A 22373-nucleotide genomic window follows, 5' to 3' on the forward strand; every position below is an offset into this window, starting at 1 on the left:
ACAAATGTCACTACTGTCACTAGATTTTATATGGTTGAGTGTTTATATTTATATCCCAAACAGTGTAGCAAGTGTATGATTTTTAAATTGTCTATGGTATTGTGTGTTATTGACATTGACAAATTTGTATCTGTCAAGTCAAGTAGCACCTTGCAGCAGCTTCTAATTTCTTTATTAAAAATATTTAGTTTGTAGTGTACTGTGTGTTATTATAGTGTCGGCGTTTCTATCACTACTTATAAACAATAAAATTTTGATATAGGACAGCGCAGGAAATAAATTAGTCATGGACGAACATCGCACTGGGGAGGAGACCCCGATGTCTCAGAGGCTCACAAACGAGGATTTCAGGAAACTCCTTATGACTCCGAGGGCTACGCCTGCAGCTGGCGCCCACCCCGCTGGCTCTGTGCGCGAGGCCATGGCCAATGCTGGGTAAATTTTTCTTAAAAACTCAAATGTAGTATAGACCTTTATAATTAAATATGCTAATGACGTTTTTAACACTGCTTTTTAGTTCGATGCCACCACCAACAGAAAATAAGAGTGAGCTTCGGCGCAAGAAAAAGTCGTACTATGCTGCCTTAAAGAAACAGGAAGATAACAAGTTGGCTGAGTTAGCGGAGAAGTACAGAGACAGAGCTAGAGAGAGAAGAGACGGGTCCAATGATATTGGGCCTACTGACCCTACTAGCAATACCAGCAGTGCTTACAGGTAAGTTTAGAGCAAATAAATTTATTTATTTATTTGGCATAGAGCAGTAGTTCTTAGCCTGTCTGATCCCACAATCCCACGAGCCTAAGGTTTTCAAGGTCACGGGAGATCTGAAAATTATATTTACGCCACATATTTTGGCCCTTGGGATCGGACAGGTTAAGTGGTGGTCTGTAAACCACTAGACCTGCTAGTTAATGAAAGATATTTTAACTTAGGAACATTGAGGTTCCTAAAACTGATGATCTTAGTGAAAATGTTTTAGATTGGTTCCAATTTGGATGAAATAAATATTATTATTTTATTGTGAAGATGTCCATTTAAAATAAAGGGTATGTGTGATTATTCAATACTAAAACACTGTTACATCAAGGACCTCCCTGTTTCACAGGCAAAGCGAGTTATTGGTGACTGGTTGCTAACTATCGATTATAATAAGACTGAGGAGATAGTGCAGTGACGCTACGGTGCACTTGTATGGAGAAAGGAAGCATTGTATAATGCTCTAAATTGTATAATTGTGTAATGCTTTAAATATCACGGCCATAAGCCTCAATTTCTGTCCATATGTAGTAGTCTTACTCTATGTTACATAATTAGACACTTAACCTATAGGTATAGACACTTAGCCTTAAGAGACTTGACTGACAGACTGACCAACGTAAATCCCTAGTAGCTAAGGTTATTAGCATTAACACCTATCTTTACCTTTAGACATACTTTTATCAATCTAGTTTTTAATTCACTAACTGGTCTCCCAAGATACAGGCTATGCCTACTTGCCTGGTTTGGGGACCCCTGTTCATACTGTTATAAATGTACCGCTGTATGCGCGCAACCTGGACCTCATGTATACTCCATCTGCAAATTCCGATCTTTGTGTGTGCAAAATAAATATTTTTCATTTTTTTTTTCATTCAAATAAACTTATTCTTTTTTCTCACATGAATTAGGTCTTTTCTGGCAATGGGTTTAGTTTCATTATTTTAACAAGTTAGAAAGTGAATATTATTAATTGTGCCTGTTAGAAATAAAATACAATGAATGAGTTTCACTCAGCATCATAAAAAACAGGTGTTCTTATCATAAAAAAAGTGTCTCTAAAACTTTTTCTAGAATCCCTTCTAGACAACTTGATTTGATGTGAATGTTTTGTTTCCAGAGCCGTAGCACCAGATGTTAAATCAGGAATGGATGCCAAGGAAAGAAGAAGACAACTTATTCAGGTATGTTTATTGTATATAATACACTATACATATTAAATCACATTTACAATCGGGTCTATAAACCTGTCTCGAAATGTCGGTAAATAAAGGTACCAAGATAAATTCGTGATAGACGCGAAGACCCGATTGTAAATGTGATATGTGTTCAAAGCGCGAAGTTTTTAAATGTTATAATACACTATACACCAACAGCAATTTTTTTATTTATTAGCACTGACTTTATTACAAAACGGTGAACTACAATACCAACTGGCAATTGAATTATTTTATGCTTACTAAGACCAGGCAAGACTAAAGAGACATCATTAAAAATTTAGTCTCCAGTGGTCCATTAAATATTTCTTGATCTGATTTAATAATATTAATTATATTATTGTACATTTTCAGGAATCCAAATATCTTGGTGGTGACATGGAACATACTCACTTGGTGAAAGGTCTTGATTATGCTCTATTGCAAAAGGTAAAAACAGTAAATGTGGCAATTTTTTTTATCTACAACCAGTTATTTAAGCTGATTAAATTAGGTTGAGTTTCTAAGTCTGCTTCTTGTGTTGCTTAAATGAGCACTTACTTTTCGAAATGAAATCAAACATCATTTATTTTTATATTTTTATTAGCTTGCCTGCAAAGCTAGTGGTTTAGGTTTGGATTCCGGTGAGGATATTTATTTGTGTGATGAGCGCAGATAATATAATTCTGAGTTGTGGATGTTTTCTTTGTATTTAAGTGCTAACAACATAATACTTAATGACTTTACTTTGTGAGTAGGTTAGTTTGTTAAGATATTTGTATATTTATCACTACATAGTAAACAAAGTCGCATCTTGCTGTCTGGATGGATGTCTGTCCCCATGTATGCTTAGATCTTTAAAACTACGCAACGAATTATAATGCGGATTTTTTAAATAGATAGAGTGATTTAAGAGGAAGGATTATATGTATAATACATCAGCATTGCACCCGTGCAAAGCCGGGGCGGGTCGCTAGTTATAACCAATAACCATAATTTTTACTCAAAAGCTTAACAATAAGTATTGATGCAAGTATTTGTTTTATCAGGTGCGTTCAGAGATCCAAACGCGTGAGCAAGAGCAGGAGGAAGAGATGGAGCGGCTTGTGTCGGAGCCGCCAGTGGAGGCAGTCAAGGAGAAGAAGGAAGTCGCCCCGGTAAGTATCACTAGTCCCTGACTGAGCCTTACTCGAGGGCCACGGAACATTGGTTAAAATAAATGTGCGGCTGTCGGTTTCAACGTCGCGCATGTGTTTCGTGGCTGAGGCGAGATGGCAAGATTTTGTTTTGAATGTTTATTAAATAATGGATTGCTTCAAATTCAAGACAAAACTGATGCTTGTGTGGAAATGTAATCAGGAAGAAGAAAAGTCTAGCAGAAAACAGCTATGACAGACACAGAATTGAAGTGATCCCATGAGTGTTCCATGAACCAAGTTTGGTATAAAACACTAAGAAAAAAACAAAATAAACACAGATAAAATGTTTGAATTTATTATCAAAAATAGTTTTGAATTCTTAAAGTTTTGATTTGAGATTTATATACAATTTTCACTTGTATTAAAAAAAAAATTATTACATTTTTATGCAATTAGCACATTTTCTATGTCTAAATTTGTATTTTTCAGCAGGAAGAAGAGATCCAATTCAAAACACAGATGGGAAAAAATATTTACAACATGGTCATGGATCAGAAGTAAGAAACATTGTATTCCACATTCAAATAACACTTTTTAAAATTACATTTTCCGGGTTGGTGCTTAAGGCCGTTCCGTCGGTTTGCCGCTGTCTCTGTCACATTTCGCAAGAAAGAACGGGAAAAATCATGCGCGCCAAGTGTCAATTTTGATCGAATTTTGTCGATAGAATATCGAAATTCGAAAGCTATGAAATTATTTTTTAAGTTAAGATTGTTTTTTCTTCTTTTTTTATTTATAGTATCACATAATAAATAACCGAGTAAAGTTGGATTAAAAGTCTGAGTTAGAGGTTACTTTGGGAATTAATTGTATCGAGCGAAGTGTCATAATTCGTGTATCGGAAGCTATGATATTAAAGATAATATAGTCAAGAACTACATATATTTTTTCCACGTCTACGAATATCAACGCCTCTTAGAAAAACAGGATCATATAAGGAGATTTTTCGCCTTCTGGCTCAGGGAACCGCCTTAATTGATAATCTTGCTTTTTTAGAATTTTTCCCAGTTTTCGTATATTTGCCAAATACTTAAAAGTCAATTAACATTAAATAATTTTACGGTTTAGACTCACTTGTTGTTGTTGATTATTTAATGTTAGTATGTCTCACAACAGTTTCAATTCGATTTCTTAAGAGTCGCACGGATTCACCGCCAAAAAACCGCTCCCATTCAAACGAAGTTACGCTCACATTTGAAATTTAACATAAACTTTCAAGTAACATTATATCTACTTACGTTTTTGGAAAAATTGGTATCCAAAAAAAATAGATCGAGTAGAAGTTTTGTATGTAAAACTTCTACTTACTTACTCTACGTAAAGGAGTTTTCACCTCATATCTCAGCCGTTAGTGATTAATGTAATTATTAATCATGACTTGGAGACTAGCATTAAAATTACATTGTTTGTGTAATTGTACAGATCACGCCTGATAGTTAATATTAGTCGGTAGTTAAATGTTTTTAAATATAAATCTGTGGTTGTATTGTAGAAACAAGAAGGTGACCCGCAATGAGTTGTTCGCGCCGGGCCGAATGGCGTATGTGGTGGAACTTGATGAAGAAGGAACTATAGGTATGTAATCAGCACTTCAGTGTTTTTGTGTGACCTCCTAGCGTAGTCGGTAGTAAGGACATTTATTTGTGTGTTTATCATGAAGTTCCTGAGTTATGGGTCGGAACTAAAATTTGACTTTTATTCTTAGACGCGCCAATAAAAAGGAGATCTCGTCCCCTACAGTTGACGTGCGCTTCCTATAAATCTATTACACAGTTTTAAAATATTTTTTCTTCCAATTTTTTTCTTGTATCAACAGACAGCGACATACCTACAACGCTGACGCGCAGCAAGGCCGACGTGCCCGAGCCGGACGAGCGCAGCTCGGCCGCCAGCGCCAACGACGTCGTGCTAGAGAAGCTCACGCAGATATTCAGCTACCTGCGCCACGGGCGACACAGAAAACTCAAGAAGACTAAGGTAACTTCATGTTCTTGCTAGGCCAGGATTACAGTTGTAAGTTTTACTTGCGTAAGTAGGGACAAAGCTATTTGCTAGAATGAGATAACGATATTCATATCTCATTCTGTAGTATAGCTGTGTCCCTACTTACGTAAGTAAAATTTACAAGTGTAATCCTGGCCTAAGGTAAGATAAGGTTAAGAAGAGGCTCCGGGTGTTTCGACGCTGCCAGCATTCGCGTCAAATAAATACGTTTGCACGTAGCGTTTTCGTGTGGTCGAGATCGCGGCAAGTCTAATTACAATAATGTGTCGATTTCCTTAACTTTTTGTTGCTATTGTATTAACACGGTTGCCAAACCCCAAAAGAAAGACCATAGAAAAAAAAAATTAATCAACGAGGTTTTAAAAAAATGAGAATATGTTTTGTTATTTTAGGACAAGAACGCAGAAAAGGGTCGCAACGAGGATACGATTTATGGCGACATTGGCGACTATGTCGCCGGCGAGCGACGTGAGCGGGAGAGACGGGACGAGCGGCCGAGGACGGGGTACTTCGACAAACCCGTCGAGCAGGATAAAGAGGAAGGTGAGATAGTTTTTATGACGAATTAAGTGTTTAAGATCGGCTGCTTTAAGTGGACACAGTCGATCTTCTTCACAGTAGAATTTAAATACAACAAGGCCGAAGAGAAATAGGTAATCTTGACTGTCCGTATTTGGTCCGTAGTATATATATCTCATTTCGTAAATAGTAATTGACCTGTATGGCTCGAATTAAGAGTATTCTCGTTTATTTGGACTGCAGCTCTAGTTTGTTTTATATGGTCCATTGGGAATCCGCGATTTAAAAATACTTATGAAATAAGTTTCTTGTGTTTCTGTGTCTCCCAAAGAGATGATTCGAATTTTGGTAGCTTCGCTGACACACTGATTTCTTGTTTTGACATCAAACAAACATACACATGAAAATTTCTAGGAGTCGGTCCGCTGCCGAGTCGCACTGGCGGCCCCAACCCCTCAGAGCGCGACAAGCGCTCCGCGGCGCTGCTGTCGCGGCTCGCGGCGGAGCCCGAGGGCTACGCCGAGTGCTACCCGGGCCTGCGCGAGATGGACGACGCCATCGATGACTCGGACGACGAGGTGGACTACACCAAGATGGACGCCGGCAACAAGAAGGGGCCTATAGGTGAGTACCGAAACAAATATATGAATGCTTAACCTCTAGTTAAAATTGGTCAAATTATTTTTCATCTAAAAACATAACACCCACCCTGTACCTGCAGTGTAGTGTGATGATGATCAGTAGTGCATATGACAAGGAATCGCACCCTGTTATATCTAACTAACTGATGTTTCAACCACTCGATCACCGGAATGGCTTATAATAATTCAGATAAAAAAACAAAAATTAGTCAATGCCAATTAGTGTCTGCTCTATTTAAATTAAAGTTGCGACATTTATTGTAATAAATTATACGTTGTAATAAATAACTGATTTAGTAATTAATTTAAAGACTTCTAAATTTGTACTTGTCAGGGCGATGGGACTTCGACACGCAAGAAGAGTATTCCGCCTACATGAGCAGCAAGGAGGCGCTGCCGAAAGCGGCCTTCCAATACGGCGTGAAGACACAGGACGGCCGGAAGACAAGGAAGACCAAGGATAAGAGCGAGAAGGCAGAGCTCGACAGAGAGTGGCAACAGGTTAGTATTCGCCTACATGAGCAAGGAGGCGATGCCGAAAGCGGCCTTCCAATACGGCGTGAAGACACAGGACGGCCGCAAGACAAGGAAAACCAAGGATAAGAGCGAGAAGGCAGAGCTCTACGGAGAGTGGCAACAGGTTAGTATTCGCCTACATAAGCATGGAGGCGCTGCCGAAAAAGCTTATATCCATCTTTAGGGGGTAAGCTAAAGCTTTCTACATACTTAATCGGTTCAGAAAATAGGCTGCGAAGACATACTTTCTGATTCATAATAGTGTGGATTGTCAATCACAAGAACTTTTAATGCCAAGTTTTGGTGTGTCATGTTCATAGAATTGTATCGGATATTGAACATCAAATATAAAAATTCGATGAGCATTAACAGTTTCGCCGCTACCCTTTAAGTGGGAGGAGCCACCTCATCACCAGGCATCGTAAACTGCGAGCGAAATCCATTGAAGTACTAGGGTTGTTGTCAAGTCAAAGTACGTCATTTCAATGGATTTAGCTCGCAGTTTACGATGCCTGCTCATCACATCCAATAAAATAACTAATTCACATTTCCTTTTCAGATTCAAAATATAATCCAAAAACGCAAGGCGCCTGCAACAGGAGACGAGCCAGGATACAAGACCCCGAAATACTAGCAAAGGTTACTGATTTTACTTATAACCGTAGTTTGGAATTATACAGTCATAAATATTTGCTTCTTTGCCCAAAATAGTGTAAACCCTTGTGTATGCCAAATTATGTTTAGCAGTTTATGACCTTATAAATATAGGCTTAAAGTTTAAAATGATTAGGTGCACTGAGCTAAGAAACATATAAGAAGACATCTTGTTATATTTACAATTATTTTCCATCGTATTTTCTCGGAAAGGTTCGTATTTGTCATGCTACTACTTCAGTCAACGTCAATACCTTTTGTACCGAGACTGACTGAAATAGCAAGACACGTTCGTACGTTTCCGTGAAAATACTATGGAAAATAATTACGCACCACCACTGTATCTACATATGCTTAGTTTTTTGTATATTCAGTAGGTAGGTGTAGGCAAATGGAATATGGATGCTTGATAACGATAATAGGGCCAGTCTTTATTTTGTAGTCGAATTCTTTTTCGTCAGATTTTTATAAAATATGGTGGATAAATAGAGTTCCCTGTTCTATACAATGTATGTATGTCCTGAAAAATCTTTCTGAGTTACGAAAACGTACCTATGGCATTTTCGTGACTCAACGGAAAATTAGATTTTTTCGGGACTAGTTTTGATTTTATATTTATTCCGCTCAGAATGAGAAGCCAGACATATAGGTGTTGCTGATTTATGAGTATTAAATAAAAGTAATGTTACATTTTAACCGCATTGTTTTAGTGAATTCGTTAGTAACTTGGTACATGACAATAAGAATGGTGGCTTGAGAAATCTCAATAAGGTTCTTGCAATTAGGGCCACACTACTAACAGAAAAAGTACATATACTTGAAAAAAATCGACCTATGCCGCCGTGGCCCGGTGGCCGAATGGCATAGGTACCTGCCGCGATAGCAGAGGACGCTGGTTCGATTCCAGCCTGGGGGTACTGGAGGCCTTGGTCACTTTTTCTTAATATAAGACATTTATTTCAGATTATAATTTAGCTACGTTGTTACCAAGTTGTACGAGTACATGAGTAGGTACAGTTTACTTTTAATGGAGTTGGCCGGTCGAAGTACAGATGGCGCCAGCATAGCTTGCCCTGTCAATCCCTAAATTTTGTCAAATTCTTTTTTATTTTTATTTTATGGCCTGGATGCCAGCCATTTAAGACAAATCTCATAGAACAAAATTAGAGAAAGGGGCAAGCTATGATGGCGCTATCTACGCGAACCCTTGACAGTTGCCAACTCCATTGCAATTTAAACGCGTTACTATGAGTGCGCACTGTGTAAAATAATAATAATATTCAAATAGGAACATAATAACACACACCCACAAAGAACACTAAAGTTACAAGCTTGCCCCGAAAATCATAACTCTGTTGGATTAGATGTTACAATGATTTAACTAAATATTCTGTAAAATATATTTCGTGACATGAAAGTTTCGTACAGGTTCTGTATAAAAATAATATCCCTTAACATTATTTGAGAGGTATAAGTAGTATAAGTACCCCTTGTATTAAACTACCTCTGTAACTGTTTGTAATATCTCATTTTCTCTGTATAATAAAACATATACACATATGAGTTCTAGTGTACACTTGTTTTGGACTCTTATTTTTTAATGTGCGACCAAGTACGCATAAATATTTGTGTGCAAAAACTGAGAAAATGTAATAATACATTATTTGATTTTGGTGTAAATATAGTATAATTTTCCTAATAAATAACTTTAAGATGCAATTCGCGTGCTTATTTATGTTGTACTGTTATGTAAGCTTTTACAGAAACCTTAAGAACTGAATGAATTTATAAATTTTGCCCTCTCAATAGCGGTATATATCTCAAAAACAAATAACCTAGAAAAATTAATTTGCGGTTATACAATTTAAGGTATAAGTTTGCGCTTTGAGATACCTACCGCTAATTTGCTTAGCTGGGCAGAATTGTATTATGATGACAGCTGTCACATAACACATAACCCTATTTTTCAAACTTGATGGTTAGGGTAACAGGTGTCATCTCCATATAATTTATAACCTAAAAATGACAAATCTCTCAAAATTGTACTGAGATGACATCTGTCAGCGTATCCATCGAGTTTGAAAAATACTATAAGAACTGTAAACATTAAACATGTAAACAGTAAAAAGAATATCGTATGTCAGTCAGTAACTGTGTATTACCTTTTGATTTATTCCTATTGCCAATCACTCTGAACCAAATGATAGTATAAATAAATTATCGAACTTGTTAGGTAATATGTGGGTCGTTACGGCCTATTTAATATTCATTATTATGCCATTAGAGTTATAAAACTAGAAATGGCTAATTATACCGACCTTCGCCTAGCGAAAATTCCGTTTGAACGTATATCGATTTGATTTGAATATTGAGGTGATAAAATGTACTAAACATATATCAGATCTTAAATTTTTTAAGCCGATCTAGCCCTTTATTCCAGAATGAAATGTAGATAGTGGGTGTAATCCAAAATTGTAATTTAATAAATAGAGAGAACATAGAAAAATATACACACAGTACTACTGAGAAGTGAGATCCCTAGCGGTAAGGCTTCTACCAATGAGTCATCATCTTTTACCGGTTGTCGGCTCACTTGGGGAGCCTAAGGTCCGTGGGGGCTACCTAATCCCAAGAATTGGCACACACACTTATTTTTACGAACGCGATTGTAGCCTGGCCTCCCAACCCAGGAGGGAAACTAGGTCATAAGCCAGCAGCTTAGTTAAGGGCTGGTAAAGATATAAATCTGTGATCTCTCATTATCTGTGGGCAGGATACGCACCTACTCTTCCCAGTAATCAATTCGATTTTAATCAGGGCTTATCATTTTCCTTTAGCGATTACCACCAAAAATTTACATAATACAAATCAGTTTTAGTGTTTACCATCTTGGGAATGTTGGAAGAGAAAACTGTTATCTCCCAATTAGCCGATCGACCTTCGGTTTCACTGCAGCAAGACAACAGTGGCATTCCGTCACGTTGGTCCCGCCGAGAGAAATGCGGCCGAATTTGCAACGAACCATTGACACAATGCCGGTTCATCGGCGCCCGCGCCCGCGCCCGTGTGTTCACAGGTGCGGTGCGCAGGCAGGTAGCGCCGCCCCCCCCCCACCCCCCGCCGCCGCCATCTTGAATTCCGCTCACTCACACCCCGCGCGCGATTCGCGGCCGCCGCACGTCCCTCTGCGCGTGCCAGTGTTTTCGTGTGATACAGTGTGATGTTGTGATAGTGTAGTGTCGCAATGGAGTCGACGCCGATCTGTAGGTGTCGCGTTCTATACTTGGGATCCGCGGTGCCCCAGCAGAGCAAGGACGGCCTCCAGGGCATACAGGAACCTCTGCGAGAATTGTACCCGGATAAGGGCGCGACCAGCGGCGGCATCGACTCGTGGCTCTCGGTCTGGTCCAACGGGATATTGTTGGAGAATGTGGACGAGAGCGGCTCGCGGGTGGCCAGGTTTTTTCCCATTTCGAGTCTGCATTACTGCGCGGCCGTGCGCCGGGTCACCGTCGAGGGTGCCCCGAGATTCCTGCCTTTAGATTCCCCGTTCGCGAGAGCCCCAGCGCCGCGGCGCCCGCCTCTCTTCGCGGCTGTATTGAGACGCACTCAGGGCATTAAGGTCCTGGAATGTCACGCCTTTATCTGTCGGCGCGAGGCCGCCGCCAACGCTTTAGTCCGCTGCTGCTTTCACGCATACGCCGACAGTTCTTACGCTAAGCGTTTAGAAGCAGAACGAGCCCCGACAACGCTTCCACCCGACCTAGACGAGGAACTGGAAGTATACGATGGCGACGAGAACCATAAAGTGTGGGTGGGTGAGGTGGAGCGCGACGATGCTAGCGATGACATCCCGCATCCGACTCGAGCCCCACGACCGCGCCAGATCACGCGACCTGCCTCAGTGCCGCCGCCGCCCCCGCCCCCGGAGGAACCTAAAAAGAAGCTTACCACAAAAAAGACCAAGAAGAAGTCTTCGGCCTCGGCCGATGAGCTGTACGCTACTATGCCGGGCCCGGCACCGATGATGAACGGCAGGTCGTTAGGACGGGCCCCGCCGGCGTGGGCTGCCGGGCCCGGCGGGCACCCTATGGTGCTGCTGGCGCACCCGGCGGCCACGCTGCCGCACGCGCGCGCGGCCACGCTGGCGCACCGCGGCCGCATGCCGGCCGGGATGCCGCCCGGCCCGTTCCCGCCCGGCCCGCCGCCCGGCCGCGGCCGCCTTCAGTATGCCACCGTAGATCCTCGGCGCTCTAAGCCGCCACCGCCGCCCTCCATGAAAGCCGCTCAGAGCATGACCACCTTAGAAGCCGTAGAAGACGCCGGTGGGATTTACAGGAAGAAAGGACACTTGAACGAGCGCGCGTTCTCATACAGCATCCGACAGGAGCACCGGAGCAGGTCCCACGGGTCTCTCGCCAACCTGAAATTCGCAGCTCCACCAGAGGTAAGGATCGCTTATACGATTGGTTGTATTGTATTATTTAGCGCGATGTTGTAAATGAGTCTTGCGTAAAGCTTGCGTGATAGAGTGGCAATCGTTCAATGAATTATCGTGATTATCATTCGGTGTGATGCGGTAGGTTACGTAATGTTTCTCGATGCCTAGGCATATATCGAGGAATGCGGCGTCTTACATCTATATCACGTGTTGCGGCAATGGGATGCTGGACAACTGAGAAAGTAGGCAATTGTGGTTTGACAACTTTTAGTGGGTTGAAAAAGATGAGACTGCTGTGAGAGTGTCTATTTAGAACCTTCTGGCTGGTTATGTTATGACATCACGTAGGTAAATCAAACTTGATTCTAACTGTAAACACAATGTGAGAAAAGGCGTCTCTCTACGGCCGCAAAAATCACGTAACTGTGAGATGGAATGAATAAGATAAGATGATTAGATGATGTCTACCATACTCTGTTCACTTATGGAAGCGAGAGTAAGTTGTCCGACCGACATAAGTGGAAAGGACTATTATTAAATTAACCGATTGCGATACTACAGTATTCTATAGGTTCCTCAAAATATTTCATAGACTTAACCTTTGGTATTCTTAGAAGCAGATCTGCTCCATATATATTCAACTTAAACATGATGTTGTCTAGATTGCTATTTAAATAGCAATTTTTGACAGGAGCATACGAAAGGTTAAAGAAATGTAGGCGCATAACAAATCTCAAAGGTCAGAACAAAAACATAAGTACTTATGTGCGAAAATGATCTGAAATCACAGCGAACCCACAATTGCCGGCTTTCACACGGCATGCAAAGAACAGAGGCCGGGTGATCGGACCGGTCAGCCGGAGGTGGCGGGCCCGGCCCTCGACACACTTGATGGAACACCATTCATTACGCATGTATAGGTATTTAGCTGCCACGCTAGACAAATCTTTAAGCGCAGCTTGCGTTTTAAAAGTAATTTTTCTCTTGATTCGGTGGGTGGCTAAGGAAGGAAAAATGGGTTCAAAGTTCATTCAAAGACACCGTTTTTGACATAAAAGTGTTCGGTTTGTAAGCAGATAAGTGTACTAAATATTATTAAATAAAGTCAATAAATATGGGTTGTGCTCATTTGACGAAAATGTTTTAACCAAGCATTGGCGAGCTGCTGGTGCTTTTTAACAGTACCAAAATAATGAGTTGTGTATTATCTTAGTCTGAATCAATCCTTTTACCGGCTTAAGCAAACCACATAATTATTGTGACTTGATGATCGCATTCCGGAAAAATTTTTTCAATGAATATTAAATAACCCGTACCTGCCTGACAGGTTCTGTCTTTAAAACAATTACTACAATTAGGTATTCGCTTTACGGCTTAGTATTAAGACGCAATTCAAAAGGAAATAAAATACTGCTATTAAATACTTGCAGTTTTCATAATGCTGTTATTTATTTAAATTAACTTAAGTAATTACCCGTAGTTTTTCTCATACATCTGCCATCATTTTCTTTTTATAACCTGTAACAACTTTATCATCTTCCTTGCGTTATCCCGTTTTTTCCACGACTCATGAGAGCGTCGGGTCCGCTGGGCAACTAATCCCAAGAATTGGCGTACGCACTAGTTTTTACCAAAGCGACTGCCATCTGAACTTCCAACCCAGAGGTTAAACTAGGCCCTTATCGGCATTAGTCCGGTTTCCTCAAGATGTTTTCCTTCACCGAATAACGACTGGTTAATATCAAATGATATTTCGTACATAGTTCCGAAAAACTCATTGGTACGAGCCGGGGTTTGAACCCGCGACCTCCGGATTGAAAGTCGCACGCTCTTACCGCTAGGCCACCAGCGCTTTAACAAACTCATAATGTGTTGAAAATTCCTAGCAGGATTTCCGCGATTTATAGCAAAGAATTTATAAAGTGATTATTTTAGTTTTTTATATACAAATACGTTAAGATAAAAGGAGAAGCGCATCATTTTATCATTTACGTACTCTGTATAATTAAACTTATTGGCATACTCTTGACTTATGGCATTATAAGTAGTATAACAATGGTTATGCACTGTTGTATGACGTATATTATTTTTTTACCAGAGGACGTTAGGAGAGGACCCTAGGGCCTAGATAAGGCAACAATTAACCTAGTTGGTATATTTAAAACATAATTGTGTTTATAGGTATGAATAATGCATAATTAAAAAACCGTTAGTAAAAATAGATAGAAATATGTATGCATGTCACAAATGCATAAATCCATCCATACTAATATTATAAATGCGAAAGTGTGTGTCTGTTGGTCTATTACCTCTTCACGCTTAAACCGCTAAACCGATTTAGTTGAAATTTGGTATAGAGATAGTTTGAGTCCCGGGGAGGGACATCCCAGAAGTCATCCTTTAAGGGGGTGAAAAAGGGGGGTGGAAGTTTGTATGGGGAAGCGATAAAAAGCAGATAGGATAATACGTAGTACGCTGCACGCTGCGTTAGTAAACATATTTTGCCTATCGAAGGAACATTAAAGCTCGTCACAGACGGAGCGATAATATATCGGCAGATACCGACAGATATCTGCGAGTATCGCTAAGCACCAGCACCACACACGCAACGATACCAAAATATATATCGCTCTCTGTCTAGCATAGCATACATTGTGAGCGAGACGAAATATACCGACTGATACATCGCAAGGCATCTTAAGGCATCTGCAGATGCCTTGCAATAAGATATCGGCAGATACCAAAATATATATCATATCATATCATATCATATCATTTATTCAATGCAACCATGGTATTTTACAAAGATGTTAAAAGTATAATTAAGTACAAACATGAACCCTACTAGGGTGTAGCAGTTTACATTATAATTATTCTTATCCAGTAGGTCGTGGTGAATAATTGAATATTGGCTTATAACTACAAAAGAAATACAATCTTAACATTTTTCATTATTATATAAGTATAATATTGCACTCATTACATATTTATACACAATCGAGGCTAAGGTTGGTCTTGGAAGAAATCCTGCAAGGAATATGGGCATAACTGTAATAAGTAGGCCTTTAGTTTTTTTATAAAAGTTGTGTGTTATATATATATTACAGCTTCGTGTGTGGGCTCTGTCAAATAGTATACGTAAAAGATATCGGCAGATGCCGTATCTGCGGTATCTGCTGAGTACCTAATCGTGAATTACAAACCTTAGCATATCGGTCTCTCTAGTCAAATTGCAAAGTGTTGTCGAGTCAATGAGGGCTACCGTTTTTGTGCTCACCAGTTGGCGCCACTGTAGATGTAGGTCCAGAAAAACAGATCTCAAAATTCTTCTATGCTTATTTTTGTTAAATCAATACGTTCTAATATACACAAAGGTAAACCTGTTTAATTTTGCATATATTTTAGTTGGCACTTTTTTAAACCACTAACATTTATTGAGCTATATCTATTGTTTACCATGATTAATCAAAGATCGACAAAGATTTACCACAATTATGAACAAGGAGTGAAACTTCCCGATAAAAAAGCTTGAAGCCCCCAAAATTTCTATGCATTTGACATTTTGAAATACCTCCATCTACACTAGCGCCTCTAGCGGCGAAATTAAACGCGGTACCCCAATTGAGTAGGTGACGTACTGTAACGACAGCAAACTGTAATGTTGAGGCTTGAGACATTGGTAGATACTTCTGACGCATAATAAATTACTAGTAAGCTCGCCTTTGTACCTAAATTTATATGAATTTCATGTTAACAATTTTTGTTTTGTACAATAAAGTGATTTACTACTACTAGTAGATGCCTTGATACAGGAAGGATTGAAGTATTGTCTTGGTAAGATAATTTGAACAATTTAAGGGAAACACAATTTGCACAGGACTCTCTACTTGTCCTAAATTAGGTTTGCGTTATTACCATAACTTTAATTCTTTATTTGATAATGACAAATCTGGTTTAAAAAAAAAGAAATAACAACCGAAAAATTTCTCATGTCAGTTTCAATTTTGGTACAAGTCAATCTTTGGTAAATATACAGCAATCAGGGTGAGTTTCTGATCTGATATAGGTAATCACATTAAAAACCCCAGCATTTATAAAACCTAAGCTTAGTATTAGAGATCCTAGCCCGCATCCGGATGTAAGAGCGTCGTAATCGGCGCTCATCGGGTGTCATCGGACCAGTCGGGACCAGTTAAGAAATGCCATTAAAGCTGGGACATTCCGACCAGCTCCAAGCATTCTAAAAGCCTTCGCAAATGTGAGAATTCTTAGGCCAACCGGTGTTAAGTGAGATATAAGTTCGAAATAATATTCGCGAGTACTCATAGACCCGTATATCGTTTTTTTTTTAATCTTTTAACTTGATTAACACAACCAGTACAGGTAGTACCCCAAGCCAAGAAAACTTTTGAACCTAAAATTGGACCCATTGCCAGTTGTTCCATTCGTTCTCTCTCTGGTTTACAAATACTACAGCATAACCTTCGCTTTCCTCTGCCCAACTTCAAACTTAGCTAGCTTCTAATAGTTAGTTAAGGTTTCTAAAAAACCCAGACACTCCCAAGTCCCTCCTGACAAAGGACGAAAAATCCAAAGATCCTGACATGTCAGACGAAATCCTGACGTACGGCAAACAAATAGGGGCGGATGACCGTTTTCCATCAGGCGCCTTGTCTGCTGGTTAGCTGACTATTATTTAGGTACATAAAAGAACATGCATAGTCGACAGCGTTCTTATGCTGGTTTAGTCCACATATATACTTTCTTGAACTTGCTAAGGCGTTGTGACGACGGCCGCGCTTATACTTAGAATAGCATACCTACTTCTGATTTTATAACTTGTTCTTGTTTTGTGAATGAGCTTAATGCGATATTTATTTATAAATGTATAATTTCTAGATTCATAATCGCATGTATTCTTATAATCACTTCAATAAATCAATTTGACCAGTCTTCTTTTTATATCTATCGTTGATCTGGCTGTTATCTGGGGTTCGCACAGCTAAACTGTGGAATAAACTGTCGCCTGCAGTATTTCCCGACCGATACGACCTTCCGATCTTCAAGAATAGATCGTACTCCCATCTTAAAGGCTGGCAAAGCACTTACTCCTCTGGTATTGCAGTCCATGGGCGACGAACATTGTTTACCATCGATTCGTCTGACGATGCGTCTGTTCGTTGCCTCCTATAACATAAAATAATAGCATGAATAACAAATTCTTTAAACGTTTATCGACAGAGCTTTGGGCACTAACCTTCCCGCTTAAAAACACACAGTTTTTACATAATAGCATTATCTATAAACACAGTTTTATTAGCAGTTTAAAAGCTCCACAATTTCTTGTGTTCAATAATTATTATGCATGAGCTCATCGCGTGGCGTCAGCTTTAAGAAAAAACTTTACACACGATTTAATCAACATTGTTTATTTCATTCTTGTTTATGTGTAAAAACACAAATCAACATTGTGTTTTTATTAATCCAAAGAAGATTTTATGAGTGACATTTTCGCTAGTAGATAACTAGCAGCGTCGGTTAGTTTTCTTTATATTGTAAACGTGTCTTGATACTCTTGACTGAAATATCATTAAAGTTTGTGAATTTATTGGCCTACATTTATTGGCTGATACTGTATTCACCGAATGGGCTATCCGAGCGCGTTGAACTCTTTGACACGCAGATCTATTTTAGTGCGTCACTTATTCGGCAGGCACGCCAATTCGAACAATGTGATACGATATCTACTAGTTCTATAAATGATATGGATTAGATATGTCAAAACGTCATTTTTGACACTGACATATCTAATCCATATCTTTTGTAGAACTATAGTAGATGTCGTATCTCATTGTTCGAATTGGCCTCAGGGTCTTTACGTGTTGGCGGTTATCGCCCTAAATACAACGCCCTAGATAGCTGTGTTCATAACTTCATACCATCGCACTTACAATATTATGATCAGTGACGGAAAATGCCTTATTCAGTTCAACATGTGTACCTACGAGTGCACGATTAGCTGCAATAGTAAATGTTGATTTTTTTTATAAAATGTGACGTTCCATGAAGAAAGGTGATCCGCCGCGTAGCCAAGCCAACATGCCAATCGCTTGCGCTCCGTAGCGATCAAAACGCAAACTGTCACTGTTGCACTAATATGGAAGTGATAGAGAGACACAAAGCGTTTCGTTGTCGTAGCGATAGCGATTGTCACCTTGGCTAGGCCGGCTGATCGTGACGCAACTTAAGCGCCAACCGCCATAAGGTACCTTTCGTCGTGGAATGTCACAAATAGTTGAATTGGCTGTGTTTCTGGTTTAGATACAATCGTGCAATCTTACAATCAACCAAGGCTGATTAATTATGTTTAAAATTGATACACAATTTCTTTCTTAGTTAGCCGTGTCTTAATAATGTTAAAAGTCTTGTAAATCAAACCAGATCAAAAGATTTAAATATAACATGTACGCACTTACATATTTTTAGTAACTTCTGTAGGCAAAGCAGACCCGTCCTTTTCTATTATACTTGGTTTAGTTACAACAATTTGTTATTTAAGTTAGGTACTTATCCGTGTAGTGTAAGCGTTAAGTAGATACGCTAATAAAACGAGGTAACTTATCTTTGTTATTATCTCGAGTCTCGACCTTTCGTTGACCTACCGCTTAGTGTTGACTTTCCTTCCATTTGTTGAATAAAGTATTTATGTATTGGAAGTTGGAAGTGCGATATACACACATTCATTCACGTATACGTGTGACGCACTCGCATTTTAACGCATTCACTGCCAACGTTTACGTAGCGCTACGCTCGTAGCAGATCCCAGCGTTTCGCGCTTTGTAGAGGAAGGTGACTACGAACAGAGAACCCGCCGAGCGGGTTCCCGGCACTCAATTTATTTTTGAACCGACCGTCTGTATTATCTTTAGTAATAATTTTGACAAGTCAATAATTATTCTTCTAAAAGTGATAGAGTTAGATCAAGATAAGTCTTCAACGATTTTGATAGCACACGAAGTGTAAGTGTTATTTTAAACGTCAAACTTCATTGAAATTTTGACGTATAAATAACACTTGCAATGAAAAATGCTTACAAAATCGTAGCAGATTTTTCTTGGTCTAACTCTAGGAAGAAAACGCTGTCACTTTTTTGTTTTAAAAAAACTTACAGCTCTGACTTTCAAGCCTTCAAGAAAAGAGCGTACTCCAACCTCAAAGGCCAGCGATGCCCTTGCACTCTTGCCCTTTGGTGTTGCAGATGTCCATGGGCGCCGGTAATCGCTTACCATCAGGCGATTCGTTTGTCTCCTTTATTATAAAACTTCCACTTGTTCCTACCTGAGTGCAAAATATTACCTTTCTCATCTATAAAAAACGTTGCATCATTTCCACCCCACACCACAAAAAACATCCTCTATCCCAAGCCACAGTTACACTGCACTACTTTACATCGTGATTCAGCTCGCGTGCGACCTATTGTCGTCGTCACCAACGTAACAGCGACGTTGAACCAAGCTATCTTAGCCCGTAATCTCTAGGTTGTAGAGTTCAAGGCGGGTGAATAACGAAGGTTGTCGTCCCACGGCAACGGTCAACAGGCGGGATAATGTTTCGTGAATAGGCGACATAAAGCTGTGGCTTCGTTTCTCGCAGATTTATTGATGGGTTATTTTTTACTAAAATTGGCGGACTTAGCTTCAGGCGGATTGGTCTGGACTCCCAATAGTAGTAGAACGGTTCCAAATTTTATGGGAATTTTTTTTTGGATCTCAGATTAATATTTTTTTGTAATTTCATACATACATTGTAAATGTTGCTTTCGATTCCTATTCATCACTGGAACGTACAACTTCGGTTAGGTAGCGTTGAAAAAACCGGGAAAATTTCGGGAAAATTTCAAAACGGCTCGTTTTTTTCAAGTTTTTTTCGATATACATAATTAGGAATTTAAACAGGTAGGTTAAGGTTACGTGTCTAATGTGTTTGTTTATGGCATTGACACTTTCATCACTCATCAGTGGCATTGTGTGTGACGTATTTAATTTTTCCAGTTCTAACTGGAAAAAAAAAACCGAAAAAAACGAAATTTAGTAAAATTCCCGAAAAAAACATTTGATTTTTTCCGGAATTTTCATCCATACTAGTACCATAGCATTTCTTTTCATCTGAAACGTTTTGTTAGCTTGTGATGGTGACCTCCACTGATAAGCTGCAAATTAACTGTCAAGTTTCGTTTCGTTACTCTCATTATCATGTACCAATTTCCAGGGCTTATCTTAGTTTACAACTAAACTCTTTCCATCCATCGCTCTAGGCGACAGCATTTCTATCTTCACCACTATCTACTTGGCAGTCCTCAACTGTGCGTTTCTCCAGAAACTTTAAGTCCTGCCTCTTACAGCTAAACTATGTAATGAACTGTCGCCCGCCGTATTTCCGGATCGATACGACCTCCAAACCTTCAAGAAAAGAGCGTACTCCCATCTTAAAGGCCGGCAGCGCACTTGCAATCCGTCTGGTATTCATGTAGCATGTGTCCATGAGCATGGTAATTGCTTGCCATCAGGGGAATCGTCTGCTTGTTGGCCTCCTATATTATAAAAAAACTTGGAATAACATACCGACACTGAATATAAAGTATATGAATTAGTATGGATTAGTATAACGTGATATGTACAGAGATCTCGATTGCAATATGCCGCCGCGACGGAGTGCGGTGCGGGCCAAGAACACACTTTTGTCTGACGCTTGTTGTCTTGCCTGAGACGCGATCTCACCTTAGATGTAACGTGTAGCTGAAGGATAGTATTTATTATAAATTATATACCTATCTACATATCATTTGTATACCAGTAATATCTCGCTGCCTCAAGCCCTTTGGACCGGTGTTGCCCTTAACCTCTTGTCTGTGTGTGATCCTTATCATACACATATGAGGACTCGCCACATGCCGAAGATAAAATTATACAGGTGTTTTTGGGCAGATCTTAGAAGACCATTTCATGATGTGGCATTAATTTCATGAAATGATGGGTTCGCCACATAATGAAAAAGTCAAACCTAACCTAACCATATCATGAAGAGATCAATTCTAAAATGGCATTTCATGAAATCAACAAATTCTATGCTGGCCAAGACATAGATGCATTTTTATAAATAAGGCAGACGTACTAAATTTCATTCAACACCTCTCCAAACAGTAAAAACCATATTCTCGCTACTCATTTAAATCAAATTGCAAAATTACCTTCAAAGGCAGGTAGGTACATTAATCTGACCTCACTCGCTGTGGTCATCAAAGGGCATCCTTTTACAAAATCCCCACCTAGCAATATATATTTCATTGTAATACTTATCACATATTTTTTAGAGTTTTAAATCCTCCTAATCTTCTTGGCTGTTGTTACCTTCTTATAGTAATAGATCACGATTTTTTGATGACTCTGTGCAATAAATTATGGCATACTTATACTTGGGTATAAAATTATGTGCGTGTTCTCTAAATCGTTAGGTTGTAAATCATTGACGAAGGAATGCCGTCAGAATATTAAATTTAATCATAATATTAATGTTCTGAAATTGCTGGCAGGGGTCATTAACTTTGCATCATTTGTTATTTTACATATTATTTATTTATTTTATTTATTTATTGATTAAAAAAAAATACACAGCATTACAGTAGGTACTAATGCACTGCGAAATTTACGACAGAAAGTAATACATACAAACAAGGTACAGTATACAATCTGGGACTAGGTATGACAATTTTTTTTTACACAAATTCAAAGAAACGAGGCATATACACAATATACAAAGAAATATTAATAACTAACTGAGGACGGACGGTCATCCATTGCCTCACAAAGGTTTTTGCATTCCTCACAAATTAGCCTCCAACTACCGGCAAAAACGTTACAGTCCGGAGCCGACTTGAGAAGTGCGTTGATGTAGTGCAAAGCGCGAAGCCGTGGTGATTGCCTGTACGCCGCAGTGCGCGCTTTAGGTGCAGCAAGTAAGTCGCGATGACGAGGTCTAAAATTAAACTTTTCCTGAGACAGAGAAGGGACGCGGAGGCGCAACAGCTGCGAGACCAGCTGAGGGCAGTCTGTGTCCCCACGCAATATTCTGCACGCCCCGGTCATGAGTGCATAATTACGCCTCACTTCCAGGGAGTTAAAACCCAGAATTCCAAGCAAATATTTTGTCGGGTAAAGGAAGGAATAGTACCCATAGATTTTTTTAAATAAAAATCTCAGGAACGTCTTTTGGATCTTTTCTAGAAGCAAGACGTAAGTGACCTCATGGGGATTCCACACTCTGGACGCTGCCTTCAGTTTACTCCTCACTAAAGCGGTAAAGACAATCTCGATGACAAACGGGTTGTCAAAATCGCGAGCGTTGCGGATAACAAATCCCAATCTCTGATAGCAGTCGGTAGCTAGGGTA

General features: G+C 39.5%; 2 protein-coding genes across 4 annotated transcripts in view; both read left to right on the forward strand.

The window, feature by feature from the left end:
• Positions 1-159: 159 nt before the first annotated feature.
• Positions 160-9288, forward strand: LOC134749834 (protein Red). 2 transcript variants are annotated; one of them, XM_063684831.1, is made up of 12 exons: positions 160-435; positions 518-715; positions 1878-1941; positions 2329-2403; positions 3003-3110; positions 3585-3649; positions 4645-4727; positions 4969-5129; positions 5549-5699; positions 6090-6299; positions 6651-6817; positions 7392-9288. In XM_063684831.1, the coding sequence occupies exons 1-12, from the start codon at positions 287-289 to the stop codon at positions 7464-7466; spliced, it is 1506 nt and encodes a 501-aa protein (XP_063540901.1). In that variant the 5' UTR covers positions 160-286; the 3' UTR covers positions 7467-9288. The 2 variants fall into 2 exon arrangements, with proteins under 2 accessions (XP_063540901.1, XP_063540900.1); XM_063684830.1 differs by having other exon boundaries at positions 161-435; positions 3582-3649.
• A 1336-nt stretch (positions 9289-10624) lies between these two features.
• The window catches only part of LOC134750133 (uncharacterized), a 47712-nt gene continuing 35963 nt past the window's right edge, over positions 10625-22373 (forward strand). Inside the window, exon 1 of one of the 2 annotated variants that reach the window (XM_063685249.1) lies at positions 10625-11933. In XM_063685249.1, coding sequence (XP_063541319.1) covers positions 10731-11933 — 1203 coding nt within the window. In that variant the 5' untranslated portion in view covers positions 10625-10730. The remainder of the gene's footprint in view (positions 11934-22373) is intronic. The other variant, XM_063685248.1, reaches the window with a different exon arrangement.

The sequence above is a fragment of the Cydia strobilella genome, chromosome 19, assembly GCF_947568885.1.
Source record: "Cydia strobilella chromosome 19, ilCydStro3.1, whole genome shotgun sequence".
NCBI classification, from domain to species: Eukaryota; Metazoa; Arthropoda; class Insecta; order Lepidoptera; family Tortricidae; genus Cydia; species Cydia strobilella.